The 26,819-nt window shown below is 46.7% G+C and overlaps 1 protein-coding gene across 4 annotated transcripts in view; it reads right to left on the bottom strand.

Moving 5' to 3' along the window:
- PLAT (plasminogen activator, tissue type) overlaps positions 1-26,819 on the bottom strand; it is a 135,915-nt gene that overhangs the window by 54,331 nt on the left and 54,765 nt on the right. The window contains exon 1 of one of the 4 annotated variants that reach the window (XM_078666230.1): positions 24,973-25,249. The exons of 2 other annotated variants lie outside the window; for them this stretch is intronic. Coding sequence is in view for 1 of the 2 variants with exons in the window: in XM_078666227.1 (XP_078522353.1) it covers positions 17,714-17,785 (72 nt within the window). In the remaining variant the exon portion in view is untranslated. Of the gene's footprint in view, positions 1-17,713; positions 17,852-24,972; positions 25,250-26,819 lie in introns of those variants that run through there. One more of the 4 variants, XM_078666227.1, reaches the window with a different exon arrangement.

Here is a 26,819-nt window from a genome sequence, read left to right as displayed (position 1 = left end):
GAGGCCCAAATAGTCAGGAACTGATACAGGATTGTTTGTGTTTCTGTTCAGTGGGGATCTGTCTGGTCACCTCAGGTTGGACTGTTCCTACTGCGACAGGACTGACGATGATTTGCCCATAGCGGGTTCCTGTCTGAGGAGGCTTGGGTGCAAAACAGTGACTGGCTCCGTTGACCAGAGGTAATTACCAGTGGCTGAGATTACGTCAAGCAATTCACCCATCACTTTTTTCTTTTCCTCAATGACATACATACAGATATGACAAGCCCAGAAACATCCATATATCTCTATTTCCTGGGTGGTTTGGGTATGGTAGGTTGTAGGGTCATGGCCAGTCATTAAAAACTTCCTGCAAATTCAGGGCTTGGCCTTGGCTTCGCCGAGGGACTGAAATGGCCACTGCCTGAGAATTAGGGGGTTTCAATGTATTCCATGGACTTTGGCAACACTTGTCTGTCTGGTCCGGATGATGGAGTATCCTGTACTGCACTATAGAGTCTTTACATTTACTCTTGTGGCTCTGCACTCCTCCTGCCCACACAGGGGTCTCTTCTGTTCCCATCTCCTTGAAATTCCCTCCTTTTACCCCCCAGACCTCCCAGTGCCTTCACGCCCTCCTGTCATTTTATTTTATTAATTTTATTTTTAAAGTTTTATATAGCGCTAACTTGACCCGTAAGTATCAGAGCGCTTTACATACACACAGTAAACAGCAGAAGGACATTACATTACATAGTAGGCTGGCAGTAAGGAAGCAAACCACAGAAAAAGTACAGCATGGGAAATAAATATGCAGCGCAGCGGACGGGGAGAGAGAAATGAAAGAAAAGGCGAGAATGACATAGTCCGGTCACCCACTATCCTTGAATGTACAGGGAGAGAGGAGACAACTCGGATAAAGAAGACTAGGGGGCATATTACCAAGGGCCTTATCGCCGCTTTAGCGGCAATTTTTTCCGCTAAAGCGGCGATAATTTTATAGCCCTATTACCTAGCTGTCGCTAACACCAGTTAGCGACAGCTAATAGGCGATAGCAGGCATTTAGGGGCCCACTTTGCATGTCAGCGATAATTATCGCTAATGACATGCAAAGTGAGCGTGCCAAGATGTTAGCGACTGGAAACAGTCGCTAACATCGCTATCCCCTATTACCAACTTTTGGAAATAATCGCGCTACGCGCGATTATCTCCAAAAGCTAACGCCTGCCCAGAGCAGTTCTAAGCCATGTTATCCAATGGTAGGTGGATAACATGGCTAAGAGCATTTGCTCGCTAATGCATGAATATCGCTGACTTTTCAGCGATATTCATGCATTTCGGCCGATTTTTATCGCTTAGGAGATAAATCTTGATAATATCAAGGCTCCTAAGCAATAAAAATAGGCAAAGCTCGGCGATATAATTTTGCCCGGTAACCAAGCTTAGCGATAATTATCGCTATAGCTTGGTAATATGCCCCTAGGTTAGTTGACGTTGGTCGTGAAAGTATTTGTTTAGGAGATGGAGTTTCAGGTCCCTTTTGAAACTTTTCCTCCCCCTTCATTATCAATTCACAGACTCTGCGTTTTGCCCCCGGGGCCTGTATCACTCCTCTATCCGCCGCCACGCCTCCATTTCATCTCCTCGCCCCCTCATTACATTCTGCTATATAGGGCTCTGCTCCTGTGGTTTTGCCCAGGGTCACACTGGGCATGCATGCTCTTTTCTACCCGGCTCGCCTTCCCAGACCACAACACTCCCACTCCCACCTGCCGCAACCTGCAGACTCGACACCCCCCGCCCCCTCGCCATTCCCAGACACCCCTGCCTTGCTCTGCCACCCTCTGAATGAACCACGTCTGAACTATTTTAGGGGAACAATAGAATCAAACAAAACAAACCCCCAAGGCTGCCCCCGCGCAGGCGCACCCTCCTCCCTCCGCTCGACATCCCATGGAAACGTAAAGCCCTGCAGGGAAGATTCCACCGCGGCCCCCTGTTCCCTCCTCTTCCTCACAAAAGCTCCATTCTTTCACTCCCTGCCCCCCACCTGAGACCGCAGTCCCCGCTGGCAGACAAGAAAGGATTGATTTGTGCTGGCAGAGTCTGTGGCAGGCCCTGCCTCAGAGAGCAATTCTATATCAGAAGGGCAGGTGGGTACAAGGGGTGCGGCTGGGCGCAATGGCGGCAGGTTTAAACACTCTCGGTCCATCCGAGTGTTTCAGCACATCTAGGGTTTGCCACCTGTCTCTTAAAAAAATAGTACCGACCATTTGTTTCCGTTTTGGTGTCCTGGAAGGGCCAAGAGCTGATAGATGGAAATAGAATTAATTTCTGTATAATGAACAGAATTCTTCCATTTGCTTTCTTAATCATTTAGAAATAATTTAGACAGTTGTCAAATACTACTTAACTTTATTTTTTGTTGGCTTGGGTTACATTTCAATATCTCTCTCTCTCTCTCTCTCTCTCTATATATATATATATATATATATAAAGTTAACTAAGGTGCAATGCGTACAAGCAGCACACAAACATGACGGTCGACCTCGGTGCTGGGGAACTAAGGGGCATATTCATGCATTACCGAGCTAATGCTCTTAGCCATGTTATCCACCTACCATTGGATAACATGGCTAAGAACTGCTCAGGGGCAGGTGTTAGCTTTTGGAGCTTTTGGTGTTAGCTTTTGGAGATATTCGCGCTTAGCGCGAATATCTCCAAAAGTTGGTAATAGGAGATAGCGATGTTAGCGACTGTTTCCAGTCGCTAACATCTTGGCACGCCTACGCCCACTTTGCATGTCATTAGTGATAAATTTCACTGACAAGCAAAGCGGGGCCCAAGATGGTTGCTATCTCCTACTAGCTGTCGCTAACTGGTGTTAGCGACAGCTAGGTAATAGGGAGATAATTTTATCTCCGCTTTCTTGGCTTTTAAAGCCAAAAAAGCATAGATAAACCCCCTTGATAATATGCCCCTGAGTTTGAGTCTTGGCAGGAATGCTCAACTTTCTGTGACTCTGGGCAAATCACTTAATCTACAGTGCCTAACAAAAATGAATGTGTTTGTCTGTAACTTAACTGGTGCTCAAGTAAAGCGCTCTGATACGTTCAGGTCTACTTCGCGCTATATAAAACTCCACACGCAAAAAAAAATGGACGCAAGGCCACGCAAGTGGAATTACTAAACAGAAGGGACTGCACTGTGGCAAGGAGGTCATGCCACAGCTGGCCAAAACACTTTAGGCTCTACCAAAAGCCAAGAGGTGAAGGTGACAGGACAAAGATGATGGGAAGGCCCTACTTGGTTTGCCTGTATGTCTTTTTTCACTTTCCAGATGTGCTACTGCTAGAGAAAAGAGATTTATCATGGCCTTTAAGCCTGTCACTTGAACTACCAGCTGTGCCACTTAGTGAAATGTGGTATCTCCTTGACGGTTGAATGTGTTATCAGCCAGAATGGTGGAAGGCCATTTTAGAAAAATTAGCTGCCTAGAAGATCAGGGACCTTGCAATCAAGCAGCACGCTGAAGACATCTGCCTTGCATGAGGCTGAGCACCTGCTAATAACCTTCCAGAAGTGCATATATGGCGAGACTGCTTCACACAGATCTGCCCTGTGCTATCCCCACTTTGAGCGATTTATCCACCCCAAAACAAGCCCAAAATTTGCGGGTTTTAGTATACTGTGTCATTCACAGAGGCCAGTTGCCTTTATTTCAAAACTCTTTAAATCATCCCTAAAGCCCTTTGGGTTTAAGGATGTCCTCTACAGAATTTAAAAATGTTGCCATTGTGAAAAATGTGAGTCCCGAGAGTTTGCAAAGATAGCCGAGAATACTTGGAACTTTACCCTATGGGTTCACACTGGCCACAGAGCACCATGTAATTTTAAATGAATTGATGCACCACATAATAACAGACTTGGGTTTGTGGTTGTATCTTGACCAGAGTAGGTCACAGAACCACTAATTTTAACTGCTCTACTTTCCTATGCTCAATTTAAAGAACTATTCTCTTTGAAACAAATAGCCCTCAGTGAACATTGAATTTATTGTTTGTAATTGCTTATATCATACAGTATCTGAGTTCCAACACTCTACCACATCCTGCAGTAAGTCTTGACTGCTCATCCCACCATCCATGCAGAACTGAGTGAATATCATGCGATGCCTGGTCTGTGACTCCCAGATGTAAATTAATGTAGTCATCATGGACACCGCTCTGTAACCACTAACTGTTCCAGGACCGAGATAAAAGGCCTAACGAGTCACACCATCCATTAAAGAATTAACTTTTACTATGAAAACTTCCGAAAACCTTTATAAGGGCATTCGTCTGGCCAAGACACAAGGGAAGACAAGCCTTTCCACTTTCTTATGTTCTCTCCATAGGGCGCTCTGCTTGCCATCAGGCGTGGGAATATTCCAGGCTCACAGAGCAATAATGCAGAAGAAAGGGTTTCCTCCTCTCAGGCTGCTGAAAGCATTGGAAAGTTTGTTTGGTCCCTTAAAGGCTTTTAGGGATTCAGCGATGATAGTATGTTTCACTGTATGTGGAGAAGTGTGGCTCAATGGTTAGAGCGGCAGACCCTGATGCAGAGGTCTAGCCCGGGACCAGGGTTCAATTCCCCGCCTCGGCGGGTCTTGGGCTCAAAAGTTCCACGGACCTGATAATTCTCGCCTCGGTGCCTATTCCAATCATGGAGTCCCACTCTGCAACTCTGGGCAATGGCTTACTTAATCTCCACAATGGCCCCCACAACGCTAAGGATGCCTGGCCTCCACCTTGGGGGTGCCCAGGAGTGGACACCTCACAGGGAAAGCCAGGATGGGTTCCACAGCGGTATTCGTACAAGCGCCTTGAGACCCTTGCGGGTGAGTAGTGCGCTATACAAATATCAATTTACATTTACTGTATCTGCTCCAACTCTTCTTTCTTTTGGTCCAGGGCAACCAGTGAGAGGGCAAATCGTCAGCGGCCTGAAGCAAAGTACCCACTCTACTGGTTCAGTCATTCTCCTCAGTAGCTCCTGCAAAATCTTCTACTGCTGGGTGAAAGCCCCTGATCTGGAGAAGATGTAGACAATAGTGGACCAGACAGTTCCCTCTGTCAGTGCTTACTATGTTATTGGCGGTGCTTGTGGAGCAGCAGAGAAGAGGCGGTTTCTTCAAATGGTTTCTGTCTGATGGCAATAAATCTTCAGCATCCACCAAACTGGGTTTAGTCCCTATCTTAAGGGTCCATATTTGGGTCAGATACAAATTGTCAGGTGGTAGTCCACCTGACATTCTGCAAAGATTTCAGAGATGGGTGGAGGTGAAGCTTGTGTGTGTGTCAGTATCTTACCAAGAACTGCCACCCTGGGGCACCTCAACCAGGAGCAGGCAGGATTGTATGTCAGAATATCATATACAGGAATAATGTCTAATATTAGTATTGAGCCCTAACTAAAGTTTACAAAACTATCACCTCATTGGGAGTATTTATTTGTTTATTTGCAGAGTTTTATATATCGCTGGGTAGATCCGGAGGTATCAGAGCGCTTTACATAGAGGTGGACATGAAGGTTACCATAGGTACATATGCGTCAAACAAATAAATAGGAAAGGGTGGAATACAAAAACAACAGCAAATAATTGGCCAGATATGTTTAATATATAAAAAGACAATGGTAATGCAGCGGTAAAATAAACCCAGGGAAACGGTGTACAGAGGGTTGGAGGGCGAAGGGCAATGAGGCTGACATAAGAATTAATTCTAAAAGAGTCCCGCAATAACTGCATCTAAAAGGATGATATTAAGATCCTAATCAAGTCATGTAGGCAGAGCTATTGATCAGGATGGGATCACAACAGCGCGGCATCAAGGGCCGGCCACACTCACCGAGTAGGAGCGTCCAGCCTGCAGAGAGGGACAGTCGAAGGAGACAAAATGGCTGTCACGTACCAAACCATCCCCATGTCTGCGATGATTCTAGATGGGAGAGTTAACTAAGTAGATTTTCTTTTATCAACTCTATTTAGGGAGATACTTTTGTAAATGATATTGAGGATTAGATATTTGTGTTTTGAGATCATCATTACAATATTTTCAGCAAAGGTATCTAACTACAGGAGGTAGCATTCTCGAGATAACAGAACATGTTTTCATTTTCATACAGATGTCAACAGTCATCAGTTTAAATCTATGTTGAAGTCTACAAAAATGTGTGTTGGTGAACAGATCTCAGTCCTGTGAAGTTGAAGTCCTGCTGCCGCTGCTATATGAGATGCCATGGTCTGATGGTCTGGACCCAATGTTTTCCTTAGGATCCAGCCGCAGGTGCATTAATATTCAGGGGGCCAAAGAATACCCATGCTGCATAGTTTTGATTCCACCTCATGCATCTTTTTTTTACACCACCCTATTCTTCCTGTCTCTTTATCTCAATTTTCCTTGTTCTTTTTCATATTTTTCCTCCTTTTGTCAGTTTTTCGATCTTTCTTTTCGTCTTACCTCCACCCACTACCTCCTTTCTGTTGCTCTTCGTCAAAGCCTGATGATGAAAAATAAGTCCAGGTCCCCAAAAATGATTTCCTGTGACTCCCGCCAGCAACCACAGGCAGAAATTAAGCACCACTCTACAGGATTTCTATTATTTCAATATATTGGAAGTACACAAAATGTTTCTTTGGGTGCTAATATTTGCAGCAGAAGTGAGTGGTCGCAATCGCCATTTGAGAATAGAACATTGCTGGTTATGCGAGAAGGATGCCGAACCTGCCCTTTACATCCATTTACTTCTTATAGTGGGAATAGAGATAGAGCACTGTATGTATAGTCACTAATTGAAGGGGCTAGTATAGAAAATGTAAACAACAATATGTTCCTGCAAGTTCCTAAAATGCTCTGTTTTAAACTTCATTGGCGAGTTAATTTTAGTTTAAACAGAAATACAAGTTTCTTATTAAATTTATTTTTCTGCTGATTTTATTTCTGTTGGACTGACCTATGGAAATGAATTTTATTGGTAATCTAAAGCTTAGAATTTATGGGACTCTATAAAGAAGTCTTTGTGTGTTTATGGGTAAAATGAACTATATTTAAACTAGAAAGAAGTGTATAATAAGTAAACAAAAAAAGGTTAAAGTATTGGTTTGTTGGTTTTTACACATGTACACTTGTACGTAAACATAAACGTTAAGTATTTGTATATAAATGCAGTATAATTGTGCAATAATTATACAGCCATGCACACCTACCTACACATTATATACAGTGGGTGAAGATACTGAAATTACTTGTTTGTTAGGTCTCCATCTGCCTCTTAGGGCCAGATTCAGACAACACCCATTTGGCACTAGTTCATCTTCCCTTTTTGGGCACTACACTCATGCCCCTGCTGGTGTCAATTTCTCTCCTTCCCTCTCCTGGCCAATGATTGCCTTTTCTTAAATTCTTTTTCAGTGTTACAGCTCTTGCAGCAGTTGAGGCATGCCTGAGATCCCATTGACGATAAAAGACTTTGCGGTTAATCTGAGTTGGATGCCTCTAACTCCTTTATTTTAGAATCTACCCTCTGTCCAGGATCGGACTGCGTCAGAAAATAGACCCGGGCAACAAAATAAAAGTGGCCCCCATTAGCGAATCAGACAGCTACAAAAAGTGGCCTACATATGCAACACTCAGTCCATCATCCCCTTTGGTTTTTCTTTGTTTGCCCTAAGTTGGCAGGGTATGCCCAGACGTGGGTCCCTTGCCACTGGATTCAAGCTAGCCTGGCTGATGATGGCTGATTAGCCAGAAACCGGTCCCAGGATGCTTGTTTCTGGTCCAGGGAAGACATGGCTTGGCAGTTCGTGCTGGACTGTTCCCATGAGGCACAGGGTCAGATTGATTTGCATATGGCCATGTCTGAACTGGGGTGGCGGAGTGAGCTAAAGAATGATGATGGATTAAACCCAGATCCGTTGACTGGGGGTGAGTGCTTGCAATGTTCAACACTCCGTCCCTCATCCCCTTTGGTTTTACATATGCAAAGCAAGGAAGATTTTAACATGTAAAGAAACGTTGTAGTGTTGTTTTGTAAATTATGGAAGACTGCATGCATTTGTGCTTGCTGCACGCAATGTTTGCGGTAATATCAGAGACATCACCAAACAAAACCAGACCACCAGCACATAAAACAGGCACACAAACAGCCAGAAAACCGACCCACATACGGTCATGCCAGACAAGCCCTTCTGGCACTGCCAGCTTGCCCTTTAGACCTCCGGAGCCTGCCTCTGTCTCATCTATCTTGGGCATGTGTACCTGAGTGCCCTTCGCAGCATGGTGGCATACATATGAATCAATTAAATGATACTTTACTGCGCATTCAAAGGGGAAGGTTCCAGCCAAGCACCTCGAAGACATGCTGTGGACATATACAACCGAGGACACGTGTGCCCCAACAACATCCCCTGGACATGTGCACCCCAATGACATCCCCTGGGCATTTACACCCCAGCGACATCCCATGGAACGTGCACACCAAAGAGGATACATGGAAATGTGCAGTCAAAGAACGTCCCCTAGACATGTGCACCCCAGAGACATCCCCTGGACATGTGCACCCCCGTGCCGTCTTATGGAACGCACACGCCAAAGAGTATATATGTAGGTGTGTAGCCAAAGAGGGTCCCCTGGACATGAACATTCCAAGACACCCCTGGACATATGCACCTCCAAAACATTCCCAAGGTATAAACACCCCAAGGTATAAATCCCCTTGAGGTGTACACCCCAAGGCTTCCATTGCCAGGTCACCTGAAGTGCTTAAGTTGGGAGACCCACAGTTACTTAGCACTAAATAAAAAATAAAGGCATGGGCACTGACTGAATGCATGAGTTCAGAGAGGCAGTGCATACCATAATGGACAGAATTAGTGGTATAGCTATCATTAGTGCAGCAGAGACAGTGGCACCCACTCCCAGGGTATGAGTGCCCCGGGGCACCACAAAAGTTTTATATAGCGCTGAAACCATGTTTTCAAAATATCCTTAAGGAGCCCTCCCCCCCCAAAATCCCCTTTAAATAAGTTGAGCTTGCTCTCAACCCAGCTTGCAAGTGGTCCGTAAGGGCGGTGCCAAGTTATGAAAGTGCTCAGTCAAAGTGACAGAACTGGGCAAGGGCCTCTTAAGGAAATGTTTGGGCCCTTGCACTTATACTTTTTTATTTTTTACAAAGTAAGCACTTGTCTCCAGTGGTAAACAAAATAAGTGCCTGGTCTCTCATCAGGAGGCAGCTCTCACCAGACCATTTCTTCTGTTAGCACCGCCTACAACAGAACCAACTACACGAAAGTGGGAAGACGATGTGGCATAATGGCCAGACCTGCCGGCTTCGGAGCCGGGGAACCAGGTTTTAGTCTCGGTGTCGGCTCAACATCCTGTGATTCTGGGCAAATTACTTCATCTCCCCGTGCCTACCATAAACAAATGTGTCCTTAACTGGTGCTCATGAAAAGTGCCGGTGTTGATGAGTAAGTGCCAGTGCTGAACACCGGAAACCACCGGCTCATATTAAGTACTGCTTGTCTCCTTTCCAGGCTGCTGAAGTACTTGTGTAGAAAGAGAGGAACTTAGACCTCTTAAAAAACACTTTTGTAAACATAAAACTCCTTTTGTAGCAGGCTGACGGCTATGCAGCTCTTCTAACATCTTTTAGAAGCACAATAGTTTGGGGAGCCTTAGGGGATATGATGAATTTGGGCTGTGTAGGTTGTCAAGACTGTCATTCAAGGAACCGTGGTCACCTGTGACTGTCAGCTGTGTGAGCGCTCATTTTGGTTAAATAAAATGTGGGCTAACCCTTATGTGCATTTTTGCACTAAAACCAAACTGCTGCACTTGATAGAACTATATATGCTTGACATCAATAGGCCTTGACTTTATTTTATTATGTTACAGCCATAATGTTTGTTTTCGTTCTACTATTCACAACACCCACTCATAATGTTTTGTTTTGGAATGCACTACTCAAACTCACCCACAGGGGAGGCCTTTGCAACAGTCAAGGTTCTTCCTGCCAGTAGCCATTTACTTGCATACCTTCCATTCTTTGTAACTAGTTTGTATCCATCCAAAGACATTAGGTTGGAATGGGGCACTCTGATATTCAAGTTAGGGGCTAGTGCTAGAATGGTAGCATTAGATGGTTTTGTTTAATTCTGTAATGTGATTTCCTAATTGATTGACACTTTTGCTCACACCATGCTGAGTGAGCAATTTCTGTTGACTTCCATTGTAAAATAGGGTATAAAATGATGTGTTTCTGGAGGGGAGCCAGTCTTCTGACTCCTCAACTTTGGAGGCAGAACCTTTGTTGGTTTGTTTATTGCTTTGAATTTAGGGGCTTGTTTACAAGAAACAAACGCATCTGTATAGATGCATCAGTTTCCCTTTGCCTGCGTGCGAAACCCTTGCGCTATCATGGATGCGCCGTATTTACAATTCGGCGCACCATGGCGCATGAATTGACAGATGCATCACGAATGTTGACGAATCTGTAGGCGCAAAGTCACGCATTGCTGGAGTCGTGTCGCAAGCACGACGCAACTCCAGAAATGCATGGGGAGGTCTATTCCTAATACACTGTGTCACTCCTTATGCCTGCTCCAAGCAGGCAAAGGGCTTTGACGCAGGGGCGTCTTAGAAGTGGCTCAGTAAAATCATGTAGATTTCACTGTGTCACTTCTAAGAAGCTTTCCCGTGTGGGAACGCCCACTCAGCACACATTATACCTGACGCAGGTATAATGTGGCGCAGGGCTTTACAAGGTGACACATCTCTCTAAATGCGTCAAGTTGTAAATGGGCTGCAATGTGGCGCATTGTTTAGGCCGCCGCTGCGTCACAAAAAGTGATGCAAGAGCGGGGCAAAAGTGTTGCAAGGGGCTTGTAAATCTGCCCCTTAGTTTATTGGTGGTGTGTTTATTGCTTTGACTTCATGTAATTTTACTCTTGCATTTGATTGAGCCTAATGCTAATTCCCTATACTGAATTATTGACCAGCTAGTTTTTGCCTTCTGTATTGCACCTGAATTATTTTAATAAACCTTTATGGTTTTAATTTTATTTCTAACTCTTAAGGACTTATTTCCTTGAAATTATGTTTATTGAACTTGTATTTGGGGGCTGTCTATGGACACATTGCCTCATATATGTTTGAGGTTTAACAAGGTCTCCCACACTGTGTAGGCACTTAATCTGCCAGGACAGCATCAACAGCTGCAGCTTCTGAAAGACCTGGCTCCCAAACACTTTTGCCTACTTGCCAAGGTGAACAGATGTGGGTGCGGTGAACTGCCCAGGAACATATTAATATCACATGGTGCGGTTTTACTTCCCCGTTCCAAGTTCCACAAGTCAGAATGAGGGATAATGCTGTAATTCCCATCACGTTCAGAGATTCAAAACTCGGAATAGTGTAATGTTTTCCCTGCTCAGATTACTCGTGCTGAAACCTATATGGGGGGAAATGTATGTCAGTGAAAAATATGCACAATTCTAATGTCATTGGGCCTGGCAGAAATTTAAATTACAGTAGTGAAATTCAGTTAATTTTAGGAATTTTGCATTACACTTGTTACACAAAATCCCCCAAATTACGCCTTATGCCACTTCACGTAATTACGCACTGTTCACGTTAAAAGCACATTCTCAATAAAAATTTGTCACGAACGCACAAGAAAAACAGAACGCGAGTGGTTGTTCACAATGCTTTTTTGTGCACTTTTTTAGACATGAAATGCGCACCCTAAAGGCATACATGGGAACATGCAGCTTGTAGACATGCCTTGGGCAGGCACACCCTAACTGCATGTCCTGAAAAATGCACCCTGATGACATGCCTTGGGCAGGCACACGCTAATGGCATGCCCTGGAACATGCACCCTGATGACATGCCTTGGCGACGCGCACCCCAAGGATATGCCATGTCACACGATCTCTGAACGCATGCCCAAAACACCCAGACCCCAAAGACATGCCCTGGAAACGAGTACACCAAAAACATGTCTTGGAACATGCTCCCTGAAAACATGCCCTGAATGAGAGCACATCAAAAACATGTCTTGGCACATACTTCCTGGTGACATGTTCCGAACACCCAGACCCCATAGGCATGTCTGAGGACATGCACCCTGAAGACATGCCCCAGATATGTACACTCCAAACACATCTCTTAGAGCATGCACCCTGAAGACATACCCGAGACATTTGCACCCCAAAGACATGCCTTGGAACATGCTCCCTAAAAACATGCTCTGTACGAGAGCACACCAAAACATGTCTTGGTACATACTTCCTGGTGACATGTCCCAAATACCCAGACTTCATAGGCATGTCTTAGGACATGCACCCTAAAGACATGCCCCAGATATGTACACCCCAAACACATCTCTTAGAACATGCATCCTGAAGACATGCCCCAGACATTTGCACCCCAAAGACATGTCTTGCTTGGAAAATGCTCGCTGAAGACATGCCACGGACACCCATATCCCAAAGTTATTTCTTGGAACATGCTTCCTGAAGACAGTCCCAGGGCACAATCACTCCAAAGACATATCTTGGAACATGCACCATGAAGACATGCCCCAGACACTCGGAACCTGCAGCTTGTACAGATTCATGTAATCTCAGAGGGCTGTAGATGGAGTCTCATACTACAAATGGGGTCTCCAGACGCATGATATGGACCTTCACTCAAAAGACATCTTTAGGACAAGTAGACTGTAAACATGCCTTGGGCAGGTGCACCACGAAAGGTAAACACGCCTTGGGCAGGCGCACCCTAATGGCATGTCCTGGAACATGCACCCTGAAGACATGCCTAGGGCAGGCGCACGCTAACGGCATGCCCTGGAACATGCACCCTGAAGACATGCCTTGGCGACATGCACCCCAAGGACATGTCTTGGCACATGATCCTGAAGACATACCCCAGACACCCAGACCCCAAAGACATGCCCTGGAAACGAGTACACCAAAAACATGCTTGGAACATGCTCCCTGAAAACATGCCTTGGACAAGAGCACCCCAAAAACATGTCTTGGCACATACTTCCTGGTGACATGTCCTGAACTCCCAGACTACATAAGTATGTCTTAGGACATGCACCCTGAAGATATGCCCCAGATATGTGCACTCCAAAGACTTTTCTTACAGCATGCATCCTGAAGACACGCCCCAGATATTTGCGCCCCAAAGACATGTCTTGGAACATGCTCCCTAAAAACATACCCCGGACACCCAGACACTGGGAACATGTCTTGGAACATGCACTCAGAACACATGCCACTGAGACCCGTATCCCATAGTTATTTCTAAGAACATGCTTCCTGAAGACAGTCCCAGGACACAAGCACCCCGAAGACATGTCTTGGAACATGCACCATGAAGACATGCCCCAGACACTCGGAACCTGCAGCTTGCACGGATTCATGTAATCTCAGAGGGCTGTAGATGGAGTCTCACACTACAAATAGGGTCTCCAGACGCATGATATGAACATTCACTCAAAAGACATCTTTTGGACAAGTAGCCTGTAGACTTGCCTTGGTCAGGTGCCCCACGAAAGGCAAACACGCCTTGGGCAGGCTAACCCTAACGGCATGTCCCGGGACATGCACCCTGAAGACATGCCAAGGGCAGGCGCACGCTAACGGCATGCCCTGGAACATGCACCCTGAAGACATGCCTTGGCGACACGCACCCCAAGGACATGTCTTGGCACATGATCCTGAAGACATGCCCCAGACACACAGACCCCAAAGACATGCCCTGGAAACGAGTACACCAAAAACATGCTTGGAACATGCTCCCTGAAAACATGCCTTGGACAAGAGCACCCCAAAAACATGTCTTGGCACATACTTCCTGGTGACATGTCCTGAACTCCCAGACTACATAAGTATGTCTTAGGACATGCACCCTGAAGATATGCCCCAGATATGTGCACTCCAAAGACTTTTCTTACAGCATGCATCCTGAAGACACGCCCCAGATATTTGCGCCCCAAAGACATGTCTTGGAACATGCTCCCTAAAAACATACCCCGGACACCCAGACACTGGGAACATGTCTTGGAACATGCACTCAGAACACATGCCACTGAGACCCGTATCCCAAAGTTATTTCTAAGAACATGCTTCCTGAAGACAGTCCCAGGACACAAGCACCCCGAAGACATGTCTTGGAACATGCACCATGAAGACATGCCCCAGACACTCGGAACCTGCAGCTTGCACGGATTCATGTAATCTCAGAGGGCTGTAGATGGAGTCTCACACTACAAATGGGGTCTCCAGACGCATGATATGAACATTCACTCAAAAGACATCTTTTGGACAAGTAGCCTGTAGACTTGCCTTGGTCAGGTGCCCCACGAAAGGCAAACACGCCTTGGGCAGGCTAACCCTAACGGCATGTCCCGGGACATGCACCCTGAAGACATGCCAAGGGCAGGCGCACGCTAACGGCATGCCCTGGAACATGCACCCTGAAGACATGCCTTGGCGACATGCACCCCAAGGACATGTCTTGGCACATGATCCTGAAGACATGCCCCAGACACCCAGACCCCAAAGACATGCCCTGGAAACGAGTACACCAAAAACATGCTTGGAACATGCTCCCTGAAAACATGCCTTGGACAAGAGCACCCCAAAAACATGTCTTGGCACATACTTCCTGGTGACATGTCCTGAACTCCCAGACTACATAAGTATGTCTTAGGACATGCACCCTGAAGATATGCCCCAGATATGTGCACTCCAAAGACTTTTCTTACAGCATGCATCCTGAAGACACGCCCCAGATATTTGCGCCCCCCAAAGACATGTCTTGGAACATGCTCCCTAAAAACATACCCCGGACACCCAGACACTGGAAACATGTCTTGGAACATGCACTCAGAACACATGCCACTGAGACCCGTATCCCAAAGTTATTTCTAAGAACATGCTTCCTGAAGACAGTCCCAGGACACAAGCACCCCGAAGACATGTCTTGGAACATGCACCATGAAGACATGCCCCAGACACTCGGAACCTGCAGCTTGCACGGATTCATGTAATCTCAGAGGGCTGTAGATGGAGTCTCATACAACAAATGGGGTCTCCAGACGCATGATATGAACATTCACTCAAAAGACATCTTTTGGACAAGTAGCCTGTAGACTTGCCTTGGTCAGGTGCCCCACGAAAGGCAAACACGCCTTGGGCAGGCTCACCCTAACGGCATGTCCCGGGACATGCACCCTGAAGACATGCCAAGGGCAGGCGCACGCTAACGGCATGCCCTGGAACATGCACCCTGATGACATGCCTTGGCGACACGCACCCCAAGGACATGTCTTGGCACATGATCCTGAAGACATGCCCCAGACACACAGACCCCAAAGACATGCCCTGGAAACGAGTACACCAAAAACATGCTTGGAACATGCTCCCTGAAAACATGCCTTGGACAAGAGCACCCCAAAAACATGTCTTGGCACATACTTCCTGGTGACATGTCCTGAACTCCCAGACTACATAAGTATGTCTTAGGACATGCACCCTGAAGATATGCCCCAGATATGTGCACTCCAAAGACTTTTCTTACAGCATGCATCCTGAAGACACGCCCCAGATATTTGCGCCCCCCAAAGACATGTCTTGGAACATGCTCCCTAAAAACATACCCCGGACACCCAGACACTGGAAACATGTCTTGGAACATGCACTCAGAACACATGCCACTGAGACCCGTATCCCAAAGTTATTTCTAAGAACATGCTTCCTGAAGACAATCTCAGGGCACAAGCATCCGGAAGACCTGTCTTGGAACATGCACCATGAAGACATGCCCCAGACACTCAGAACCTGCAGCTTGCACGGATTCATGTAATCTCAGAGGGCTGTAGATGGAGTCTCATACTACAAATGGGGTCTCCAGACGCATGATATGAACATTCACTCAAAAGACATCTTTTGGACAAGTAGCCTGTAGACTTGCCTTGGTCAGGTGCCCCACGAAAGGCAAACACGCCTTGGGCACCCTAACGGCATGTCCTGGAACATGCACCCTGAAGACATGCCTAGGGCAGGCGCACGCTAACGGCATGCTCTAGAACATACACCGTGAAGACATGCCTTGGTGACACGCACCCCAAGTACATGTCTTGGTACATGATCCTGAACACATGCCCCAAACACCTAGACCCCAAAGACATGCCCTGGAAACGAGTACACCAAAAGCATGCTTGGAACATGCTCCCTGAAAACATGCCCTGGACAAGAGCACCCCAAAAACATGTCTTGGCACATACTTCCTGGTGACATATTCCAAACTCCCAGACCACATAAGTATGTCTTAGGAAATGCACCCTGAAGACATGCCCAGATATGTGCACTCCAAAGACTTTTCTTACAGCATGCACCCTGAAGACATGCCCCAGACATTTGCGCCCCCCAAAGACATGTCTTGGAACATGCTTCCTAAAAACATAGCCCGGACACCCAGACCCTGGAAACTTGTCTTGGAGCTTGTACTCAGGACACATGCCACTGACACCTGTATCCCAAAGTTATTTCTTGGAACATGCTACCTGAAGACAGTCCCAGGACACAAGCACCCCAAAGACATGTCTTGGAACATGCACCATGAAGACATGCTTCGGAGACTCAGAACCTAAAGACATACCTTGGAACAAATGCCCTTAAGGCATACCCCGGATGTGTGTACCCCGAAGACATATCCTGGAACATGCACCCTGAAGGCATACTCTCGACACGAGCACCCCAAAAACATGTATTGGAACATGCACCCTGAAGATATGGCCAGAAATATATACCCAAAGAAGTGTCTTGGAACACGCTCCCTGTAGACATGCCGCGGGCATCCGGAACCAAAGACATGTCCTGGATGTGAGCCCCAGAAACATGAACTGGTCATCTACAGTTATAGACATGCACGACATGTGCACCGCAAACAAATTCGGGCAGTTCAGCCTGGACCAGTCCCATGAGGAGCAGGGTCAAGAATGATTTGCATATGACCGGGTCCAAACTGGGGTGGCGAGCAAAAAAAATGTGTTTTTAACCCAGATCTGTGACTGGGGGTGAATGTTTGACAATGTTCAACATTCTGTCCATCATATCTCTGTGTGGCTACAGTCCCCCTAAGTGGAAAGGGTATGCCCACACATGGGTCCCGTGCTCACTGTTACACGGGATTCAAGCTAGCCTGGCTGATGAGGGGTGTTACCCTGAAACCAGTCCCAGGATGCTTGTTTACGGTCCAGGGATGGCCTGGCAGTTTGGACTGGACTGTTCTCATGAGGGGTCCAAACTGGGGTTGCTGATGAGTAAATAAAGGATGGATTTAACCCAAATCTACGGGGGTGAATGTTTGACAATATTCAACATTCCGTCCATCATCGTTTTGTGTTGCTGTTGTCACCTCAAACGAATGTCATAGACAGGCTAATCAGTGCATCCTGAAGACATGCCGAAGACATGTCGGAGATATGTGCAGCCCACACACACGCACTCGAGGAGTTCAGCCCGGATACACGGCCTGGCCACGTGCACCCGTGGGAGGAAGGGAGCCCAGCACAGCTCCACGTTAGCTTAAGGTCAGCCTTCTGCATGACATTAAGAAGTGGGCACAGAGTGGTGATTTCTGAAAAGAGGGCGATGGATGCGCGCGCGACTCTCACCCGCTGGACGTGAAGCGACCCCCCGTCACTCGCTCCGGACCTCTCTCCGTCCCTCCGCCGCTCTCTCCCCATCTCCCTGGTCCTCTGCGCTCTCCAGCTCGGGGCGCAGCCTCAGCAGAGCAGCGCCGCAGCTGCCGCGGCTCCGGGAGAGGGTGCGTGACAGAGGCGTGAGTCAGAGCAGAAACCCAGCCAGAGTGTGGGAGACGGACGGGGGGGGGGGGGGGGGGAGGGCAGAGCATCTGAAAGCATGTCCCCCAAGCAGCCTCCCTTGAGCAGGCCCTGGACCGCTCGGCAAGACAACACGGAGATATTGTATCGAACGGGATCGCCTTCTTCCCGGAGACGGAGAAGAAAATAGCAGGTAGAGCAGTAAACAAAGAGGGAAGAAGAAGAGGGGATGAGGGAGCAAAGGAAAGGGGAGGAATGATGAGGGAAGTGTCAGGACGAAAGGAGAGAGAAGACCGAGAGAAGGAAAAAGAACAGGGAATGAGGGAGCAAAGGAAAGGGGAGGAATGAGGGAAGTGTAAGGACGAAAGGAGAGAGAAGACAGAGAGGGGGAAGAAGAACAGAGAATGAGGGAGCAAAGGAAAGGGGTGGAGTGAGGGAAGTGTCAGGACGAAAGGAGAGAGAAGACAGAGAGAGGGAAGAAGAAGATGGAATGAGGGAGCAAAGGAAAGGGGAGGAATGAGGGAAGTGTCAGAACGAAAGGAGAGAGAAGACAGAGAGGGGGAAGAAGAAGAGGGAATGAGGGAGCAAAGGAAAGGGGAGGAATGAGGGAAGTGTAAGGACGAAAGGAGAGAGAAGACAGAGAGAGGGAAGAAGAAGAGGGAATGAAGGAGCAAAGGAAAGGGGAGGAATGAGGGAAGTGTCAGAACGAAAGGAGAGAGAAGACAGAGAGGGGGAAGAAGAAGAGGGAATGAGGGAGCAAAGGAAAGGGGAGGAATGAGGGAAGTGTAAGGGCGAAAGGAGAGAGAAGACAGAGAGAGGGAAGAAGAACAGAGAATGAGGGAGCAAAGGAAAGGGGTGGAGTGAGGGAAGTGTCAGGACGAAAGGAGAGAGAAGACAGAGAGAGGGAAGAAGAAGATGGAATGAGGGAGCAAAGGAAAGGGGAGGAATGAGGGAAGTGTCAGAACGAAAGGAGAGAGAAGACAGAGAGGGGGAAGAAGAAGAGGGAATGAGGGAGCAAAGGAAAGGGGAGGAATGAGGGAAGTGTAAGGACGAAAGGAGAGAGAAGACAGAGAGAGGGAAGAAGAAGAGGGAATGAAGGAGCAAAGGAAAGGGGAGGAATGAGGGAAGTGTAAGGACGAAAAGAGAGAGAAGACAGAGAGAGGGAAGAAGAAGAGGGAATGAGGGAGCAAAGGAAAGGGGAGGAATGAGGGAAGTGTCAGGACGAAAGGAGAGAGAAGACAGAGAGAGGGAAGACGAACAGAAAATGAGGGAGCAAAGGAAAGGGGTGGAGTGAGGGAAGTGTCAGGACGAAAGGAGAGAGAAGACAGAGAGAGGGAAGAAGAAGAGGGAATGAGGGAGCAAAGGAAAGGGGAGGAATGAGGGAAGTGCCAGAACGAAAGGAGAGAGAAGACAGAGAGAGGGAAGAAGAAGAGGGAGTGAGGGAGCAAAGGAAAGGGGAGGAATGAGGGAAGTGTCAGAACGAAAGGAGAGAGAAGACAGAGAGGGGGAAGAAGAAGAGGGAATGAGGGAGCAAAGGAAAGGGGAGGAATGAGGGAAGTGTCAGGACGAAAGGAGAGAGAAGACAGAGAGAGGGAAGAAGAACAGGGAATGAGGGAGCAAAGGAAAGGGGAGGAATGAGGGAAGTGTAAGGACGAAAGGAGAGAGAAGACAGAGAGAAGGAAGAAGAACAGGGAATGAGGGAGCAAAGGAAAGGGGAGGAATGATGAGGGAAGTGTAAGGAGAGAGAAGACAGAGAGAGGGAAGAAGAACAGGGAATGAGGGAGCAAAAGAAAGGGGAGGAATGAGGGAAGTGTCAGCACAAAAAGAGAGAGAACACAGAGAGAGGGAAGAAGAACAGGGAATGAGGGAGCAAAGGAAAGGGGAGGAATGAGGGAAGTGTCAGGACGAAAGGAGAGAGAAGACAGAGAGAGGGAAGAAGAACAGGGAATGAGGGAGCAAAGGAAAGGGGAGGAATGAGGGAAGTGTAAGGACGAAAGGAGAGAGAAGACAGAGAGAAGGAAGAAGAACAGGGAATGAGGGAGCAAAGGAAAGGGGAGGAATGATGAGGGAAGTGTAAGGAGAGAGAAGACAGAGAGAGGGAAGAAGAACAGGGAATGAGGGACCAAAAGAAAGGGGAGGAATGAGGCAAGTGTCAGCACAAAAAGAGAGAGAACACAGAGAGAGGGAAGAAGAACAGGGAATGAGGGAGCAAAGGAAAGGGGAGGAATGAGGGAAGTGTCAGGACGAAAGGAGAGAGAAGACAGAGAGAGGGAAGAAGAACAGGGAATGAGGGAGCAAAGGAAAGGGGAGGAAGGAGGGAAGTGTCAGCACAAAAAGAGAGAGAAGACAGAGAGAGGGAAGAAGAAGAGGGAATGAGGGAGCAAAAGAAAGGGGAGGAATGAGGGAAGTGTCAGGATGAAAGGAGAGAGAAGACAGAGAGATGGAGGAAGAAGAGGGAATGAGGGAGCAAAGGAAAGGGGATGAATGAGGGAAGTGTAAGGACGAAAGGAGAGAGAAGACAGAGAGAGGAAGAACAGGGAATGAGGAGAAAAGGCAAGGGGGAGGATGAGGGAAGTGTCAGGATGAAAGAAGAGAGAAGACAGAGAGAGGGAAGAAGACCAGAGAATGAGGGAGCAAAGGAAAGGGGAGGAATGAGTGAAGTGTAAGGACGAAAGGAGCAAGAAGACAGAGAGAGGGAAGAAGAACAGGGAATGAGGAGCAAAGGAATGGGGAGGAATGAGGGAAGTGTAAGGACGAAAGGAGGGAGAAGACAGAGAGAGGGAAGAAGAAGAGGGAATGAGGGAGCAAAGGAAAGGGGAGGAATGAGGGAAGTGTCAGGATGAAAGGAGAGAGAAGACAGAGAGAGGGAAGACGAACAGAAAATGAGGGAGCAAAGGAAAGGGGTGGAATGAGGGAAGTGTCAGGACGAAAGGAGAGAGAAGACAGAGAGAGGGAAGAAGAACAGGGAATGAGGGACCAAAAGAAAGGGGAGGAATGAGGGAAGTGTAAGGATGAAAGGAGAGAGAACACAGAGAGAGGGAGGAAGAAGACGGAATGAGGGAGCAAAGGAAAGGGGAGGAATGAGGGAAGTGTCAGAACGAAAGGAGAGAGAAGACAGAGAGAGGGAAGAAGAACAGGGAATGAGGAGCAAAGGAAAGGGGTGGAATGAGTGAAGTGTAAGGACGAAAGAAGAGAGAAGACAGAGAGAGGGAAGAAGGGAGAGTGCAGAAATGAACTTGGTCTCTGGCACACAGGAAACCCCTCCCAGGCCGAGGGCCAGCGTGCTGCGGTCAGTGGAGGATGGACGGAAGGCCCGTCAACCGTCCAAGCGTGGTAATAAGTCCAAAGGGAATTTCTCAATTTCTTGTAGTCACAGATATCAACCCCCCCCCCCCCCCACTACAATGCGACAACCACCCTCACTCAGTACATTAAACCTGTCCACTAGGGGGTGGAATGAAGACATTTTCCAGGGCAGCTTTTAACCCCCGGGCTACCACTGAGGGGAGGGAAGAAGAAATAAGAAAGAGAAGGAACAAGTTTGCTTCATCACAGCAGTATCAGCCCTTTGAAGATCATGCTCAAATCTAAACTCTTCCCACTGTAGGGAGCCTCCTCCTATTCGACTGCAACAAGGCAGTGATCAAAGCCTCGTTATGGGTTCGAGGCACTATACTAATGCTGCAATGTAAGCAGGGTCACTGGGGTTATGCACCAGGGGAGGTTCGAATTAGGTAGGAGGGTTTATGAAATTATGCTGCAAGAAAAGCAATTTATTTGACACAGTCCTTGGCCGAATTATTTCACTATTTTGTCATTTTAACACCCATTATACATCAGATGGGGGGACGTTTGCCAAGTGCAATAAATTCATAGCTATGCAGAAGCCAGCAGGGCCACAGAATCGCATAATTTAGGTGGCCAGATTTTAATACAAAACAGAACGGAGGCTAGGAAGGAAGAAAGAGGAAACAGAAAAATCAGAGTAGAGATTGATAAAGAAACAGAAAGGAGCACCAGGAGGGGGGTGGTAAGAAAGGTCAGAACAATGAAAACAGGAAATGAGGAACAGTGAGATGAGAAGGAGAGAAGCCAGATTGTAAAAAAAAGATGAAAGGAGAATCACGAGAGGGAAGAGCGAAAAGAAAAGTTATAAGAAGGGGAAAGGGAAGAGAGAGGACTGGAAAAAAGAGAAGAAAGCAAGGAAAGAATAGGGGAACTAGAATAGAGAAGTAGAGTCATAAATGCATAGGTAAGGCCCTCATATAGAAAAGGTCGGAAAGTGGAAACACTGGCATAAATGTCCGGCAAGCACATTTCTGTGCATTTAAGCATTGTTCTCTTATTTACAGTAATGTCCTGTTATTATTTATTTACAGTTTTATGAAGTGTGGACAAGACTGGAGGGTGACAGAGCACTTTAAATGAGAGCACTTACAATATATAAGCACTTAAGGCTTGTTGCATTACATATTACTGAGATTTCCGGCTGAAAGTTACAGTCACGTAAGATAGGCGGGCAGTGTAATAGGTCTAAGACCAACCAGTGGGCTAAAATACAAAGGGTGTGTACTGAATGAAGTAATACCACTCCACTGCGGTTCAATGCACCTTGGCACTAACAAAAACCATGTGTCAACTTCACATCCCATTCCCACATGAGTCTGTGAAATCACAATTACTGAATGATATTATTAATCACAATTTCTTGACTATCCCTAAATGAGGGTTACAATTTCAGAAGACCACCTCAAACATAGTGTGTGCTAATGTCGTACCTACAATGGCTTCTCACAGACTCATTTAAAATGGTGTGAAAACGCTAAAAATGTGCGGTAAGACTCAGAAATTCACACGCACTGACACAAACACGCAAACTCTCTGACTTTAAAGCTAAAATTATGTAATGCAGGTGTCTCCAACCTAAAACTTCAGTCCAATTTAAGCAAATGGGGAAATATGGAGACACGCAGACACACCGCTGGCCAAAAAGGAAAACATTACTTACCTGCAACAATGGATTTGCACCCTTACTTACTGTAGATCACAAGCTGTGCATACTTCCGCGGTTTAGTGTTGAGCGTAGAATGATACAAGTGTTTTTTCTTCGAAGAAGGGGTTTCAAGCAAGGTGACTTGTGGTACCTCCTTTAAAATCCACAATGCAGTGGGAACCCACGGATTTGAATGGATATCAGAAGCAGTGGGTGACTTTGGCATGTATGGTGGCGAAGCGTAACATTGCTCAGTTGTGGGGAGCCAGCCAGTCGCCCCAGCATACTAAGTGGGCCCAGGATCTAGACTGGTGTATGTTTAGGGAAAGAGCAGTGTATGTGGCAAGGGGCTGCCCGGAGAAGTGGGGGAAGATATGGGGGGCCTGGAATAGTTATCGTGGCGACTTGTGTACACCCCCGACGAGGCAAAGAGAGGTTGAAACACAGGACTCCCCGTGATCCCAATAATCTATATATGTTGTAACTTATTATTCCGTACGAATGACAATTTAAACCCTGCAATGATACTATATGTTGAACAAGTGATGCCAATGTTTTGTTTGTTGCTTTTTTCATAATAAAACAAATAAAAAAAAAATCCACAATGCACTAGAGCACTGATTCTACCTCAGATTGTGCTCCCCGTCCAGTTGTAGGTATGCATGTGATGAAATAAAGTGTTATAATGTCTGTGTATGACTCACATACAACTTTGATTATATTCATATGCCTTTTTGTTCGCTTCCAGGTATGTGGATTGGTGGCATGTGAATCTACAGCACCATAGGCCACTACCTGGAAATCGAGACGAAACATTCGCCAGTTAGACCAGAGAGCTAAGGTCTGTCTGCCAGACAGACTTACACGTCGGTCCGTTTTTGGTTGAAAACGAAACACCGGGAAAGAGCGACAGATTTGCCCTCCCCTTCTATCTTATGTGGCATTTCCACATTCTCCTATTGTGTTGAACCCGTGTTATGACCGGGTTGGAATTATCACCGGTCCAGCGACTTTCGCACATCAGATTTTCTTTCCTACAGCCCTGAAGAGTCACAGGATTACTCCCTAGTGACGAAACATGTGTCGGCTGGTTTTCTTTCTATATTTATCAAAAAACCTGATATAAAAATCATCACAAAGATACTCCTGATGTCGACCTCCATAATTTTTGCACAAAAAGTACTTTGAATAGTGGTTTTTACACTAAAACCAATACCCTAAACGTGTGCACAGGACTTGGTTCTAATAGGCTGCAAACCACTTGTTACAAGTAAGTAAGGTGCTCCTTTTGCAGAATAAGTCGCTGTACATCACATGCTGTGCATAGATGGAAACATAGTACCAAGCGGTGTTTGAAACAATGTTTTAAGTACTGTTTGCCTAACAAATGCTTCTTCTAGAATGTGAATAGACACAAAGAAATGTTTACTGAATGTTTGGCTAGAACACTGTGTGGCAGCTTTACAAACGTCTGTCAATAAAATATAGTTTAGGGATGGCATTTGGCTTCTTTTATACGAGTGGTATGCGATCTGGGAACCGTGTGTAGTGGGCATTTACTTTGGCATAACAGATTTTAATGAACCTAATAATCCATCTTGCTAAAGCTATCTTTGAGATGGGCCTTCCAAAATGTGATAGTACAAATGCAATTAAATCGAATAGGCGGCGGACAGATGACATAATGCATAATGGCCTTTCCAACATCAAATATATTTAGTGCCTTTTCAGCTAGCTGTTTTGGGGCGGGAAAAAACAATGTAACTCAACGGATTCATTGATCTGATAGGGTGTTATAACTTTGTCAGAAAACGGTGGTCCGTGCTCAACACACCTCTGACTTGTGAACCTGCATAAAGTGTTCCTCAACTGAGCGTTTAAGGTATAAACCCAACCTCCCCGTGCCAGGAGGTGGATGAAAGCAGAGAATGCAAGGGAGCAGTGTGTGGTGGCAGAGGTCCTTCTGCCCTGGGCTCCCCTAGGATTGCCTCTGCCTTTGTCATGAATAGCGTCTCAGGAGCGACCTGGCAGTGGGGGCATTGCAATCAATCAATCAATCAATCAATCAATCAGAGTACTTGTAAAGCGCGCTACTTACTCTTGAGGGTCTCAAGGTGCTGAGGGGAGGGGGTGCCGCTACTGCTCGAAGAGCCAGGCCTTGAGGAGTCTTCTGAAGGCGAGTAGGTCTTGGGTCTGCCGTAGGTGGGCAGGGAGGGTGTTCCAGGTCTTGGCAGCGAGGTAGGAGAAGGATCTGCTCTCCCCAAGCCAGATAAAGTGGTCAGAAGGTGATGGGGCGGGGAGGCCTGTCTGCTTTTGCCACTGACCCCTGAAGCTATTTTACTGGCTGGTTATTCCGACCAGTAACATTGGGTCTATGTTCCAGCACCCAGGAAACCTAGGGGCTTATTTACAAGCCCCTTGCGCCACTTTTGCGTCATTTTTCCCATGTTAAAAATGGCGCAGAAGTGACGCAAGGGGCTTGTAAATCTGCCCCCCTAGTTTCGAAAATAAGTATTTTGTGATCAGGCGGAGCAGACTTGAATATGAGAATTCTGCTCTGTCTGTCTCATAATGAGGGCCTGTGTGCGTGAATCCCGAGACAGACTGGTTGCTGCAATGCAAGTGTGTGTCAGGCATGATAACACGGTGCGTCCTATCTCACAGACCCCACGTGACTTGGACTACAGCCCCAGGCAACTGCGGTGGAAAACGAGCAAGCAAATGACAACACACTTTAGAATAACCCATTGGTTCATTTGTGAAAAAGTAGGTGCTGGGGCTTTCGTCAGGGGGCAGCTTGCAAAAGCCCATTGCTCCTATTAACGCTGCCTGTAACAGAACTACTAACAATGAAACCCTACAAGTGAGGAGAGGGTGTGGCATAATGGCCAGAGCTGCTGACTATAGAGCCGGGGAAACAGGTTCGAGTCTCGGCGCAGGCTCAACATCCTATGATTCTGGGAAAATCACTTAATCTTCCTGTGCCTACAAAAAATGAATGTGTCCTTTACTGGTGCTCATAAAAAGCGTTCCATATATCTTTGGGTCGTGTTCGACCTGTAAGCGTCGGTGTTAGCGATTAAGTGCTGGTGCCGAGCACCGGAAAGCACAGGCTCAAATTAAACACTGGCTTAACCCAGAATCACAATCACAAGAGCACCACAAGAGAGTGTGTAATAATTCACATAAACTTTGCCCAAATTCTGCCTCTTTGACATGGGCATCGGAATCTCAGAGCATCTGTAAAAGGGAGCATTAGATCCCAATGCATGCTAGGACAGTATAGAACTGTCCAATGCCAAATAAAGTACTACTACCCTTCCTGGGGCCTCCAATGACTGCAAAGAGGGCTGGTGCATGTAGGAAACATATTATTCATAGGATTATCAATACGTTTGGCTAAGGGATACAGAAACTGGTATACCTTTAAAGGTGGGTGTACTAGTCAGTAGACCAGGATACAGTGACTGCTATCCATGGCTGCACTGGTCAGTGCCCAGGGTGTAGCAATTGGTGATCTACCACAAGTGGAATTTATGAGCGTGCTCTTCTGCGTTCCGGAACCATAATCCGACACTAAACGCAGATTCAAACATTGCATGACGGCCATAAATGACTGGATGACAAACAACCATCTTCTATTTTTTTTTTTTTAAACATAGTTTAATTGATTTTCCAAATAAACCAACATACAAAGGTCAATTGTCAGTATTGGTATCAACTGTGCATTCCAAAAAAGAGAAAAATAAGAAAAAGAAAGGGAAGGGGGCAGTAGCAGATAACCTAGTATCATGTCCATAACCATCTTCTACTTAACGCTAGTAAAACAGAAAACATCCTCTTTGGACCAACAACTGGTGGCCGCCCTCTCTGGGACCCTGCCCCCCACACAAGACGGCAGCCCGCAAACTTGGAGTGATAATAGACAACAAACTCTCCATGTCG

Source organism: Lissotriton helveticus, chromosome 11 (assembly GCF_964261635.1).
Source record: "Lissotriton helveticus chromosome 11, aLisHel1.1, whole genome shotgun sequence".
Lineage (NCBI taxonomy): Eukaryota > Metazoa > Chordata > Amphibia > Caudata > Salamandridae > Lissotriton > Lissotriton helveticus.
This window is presented reverse-complemented; position numbering and strand designations above follow the sequence as displayed.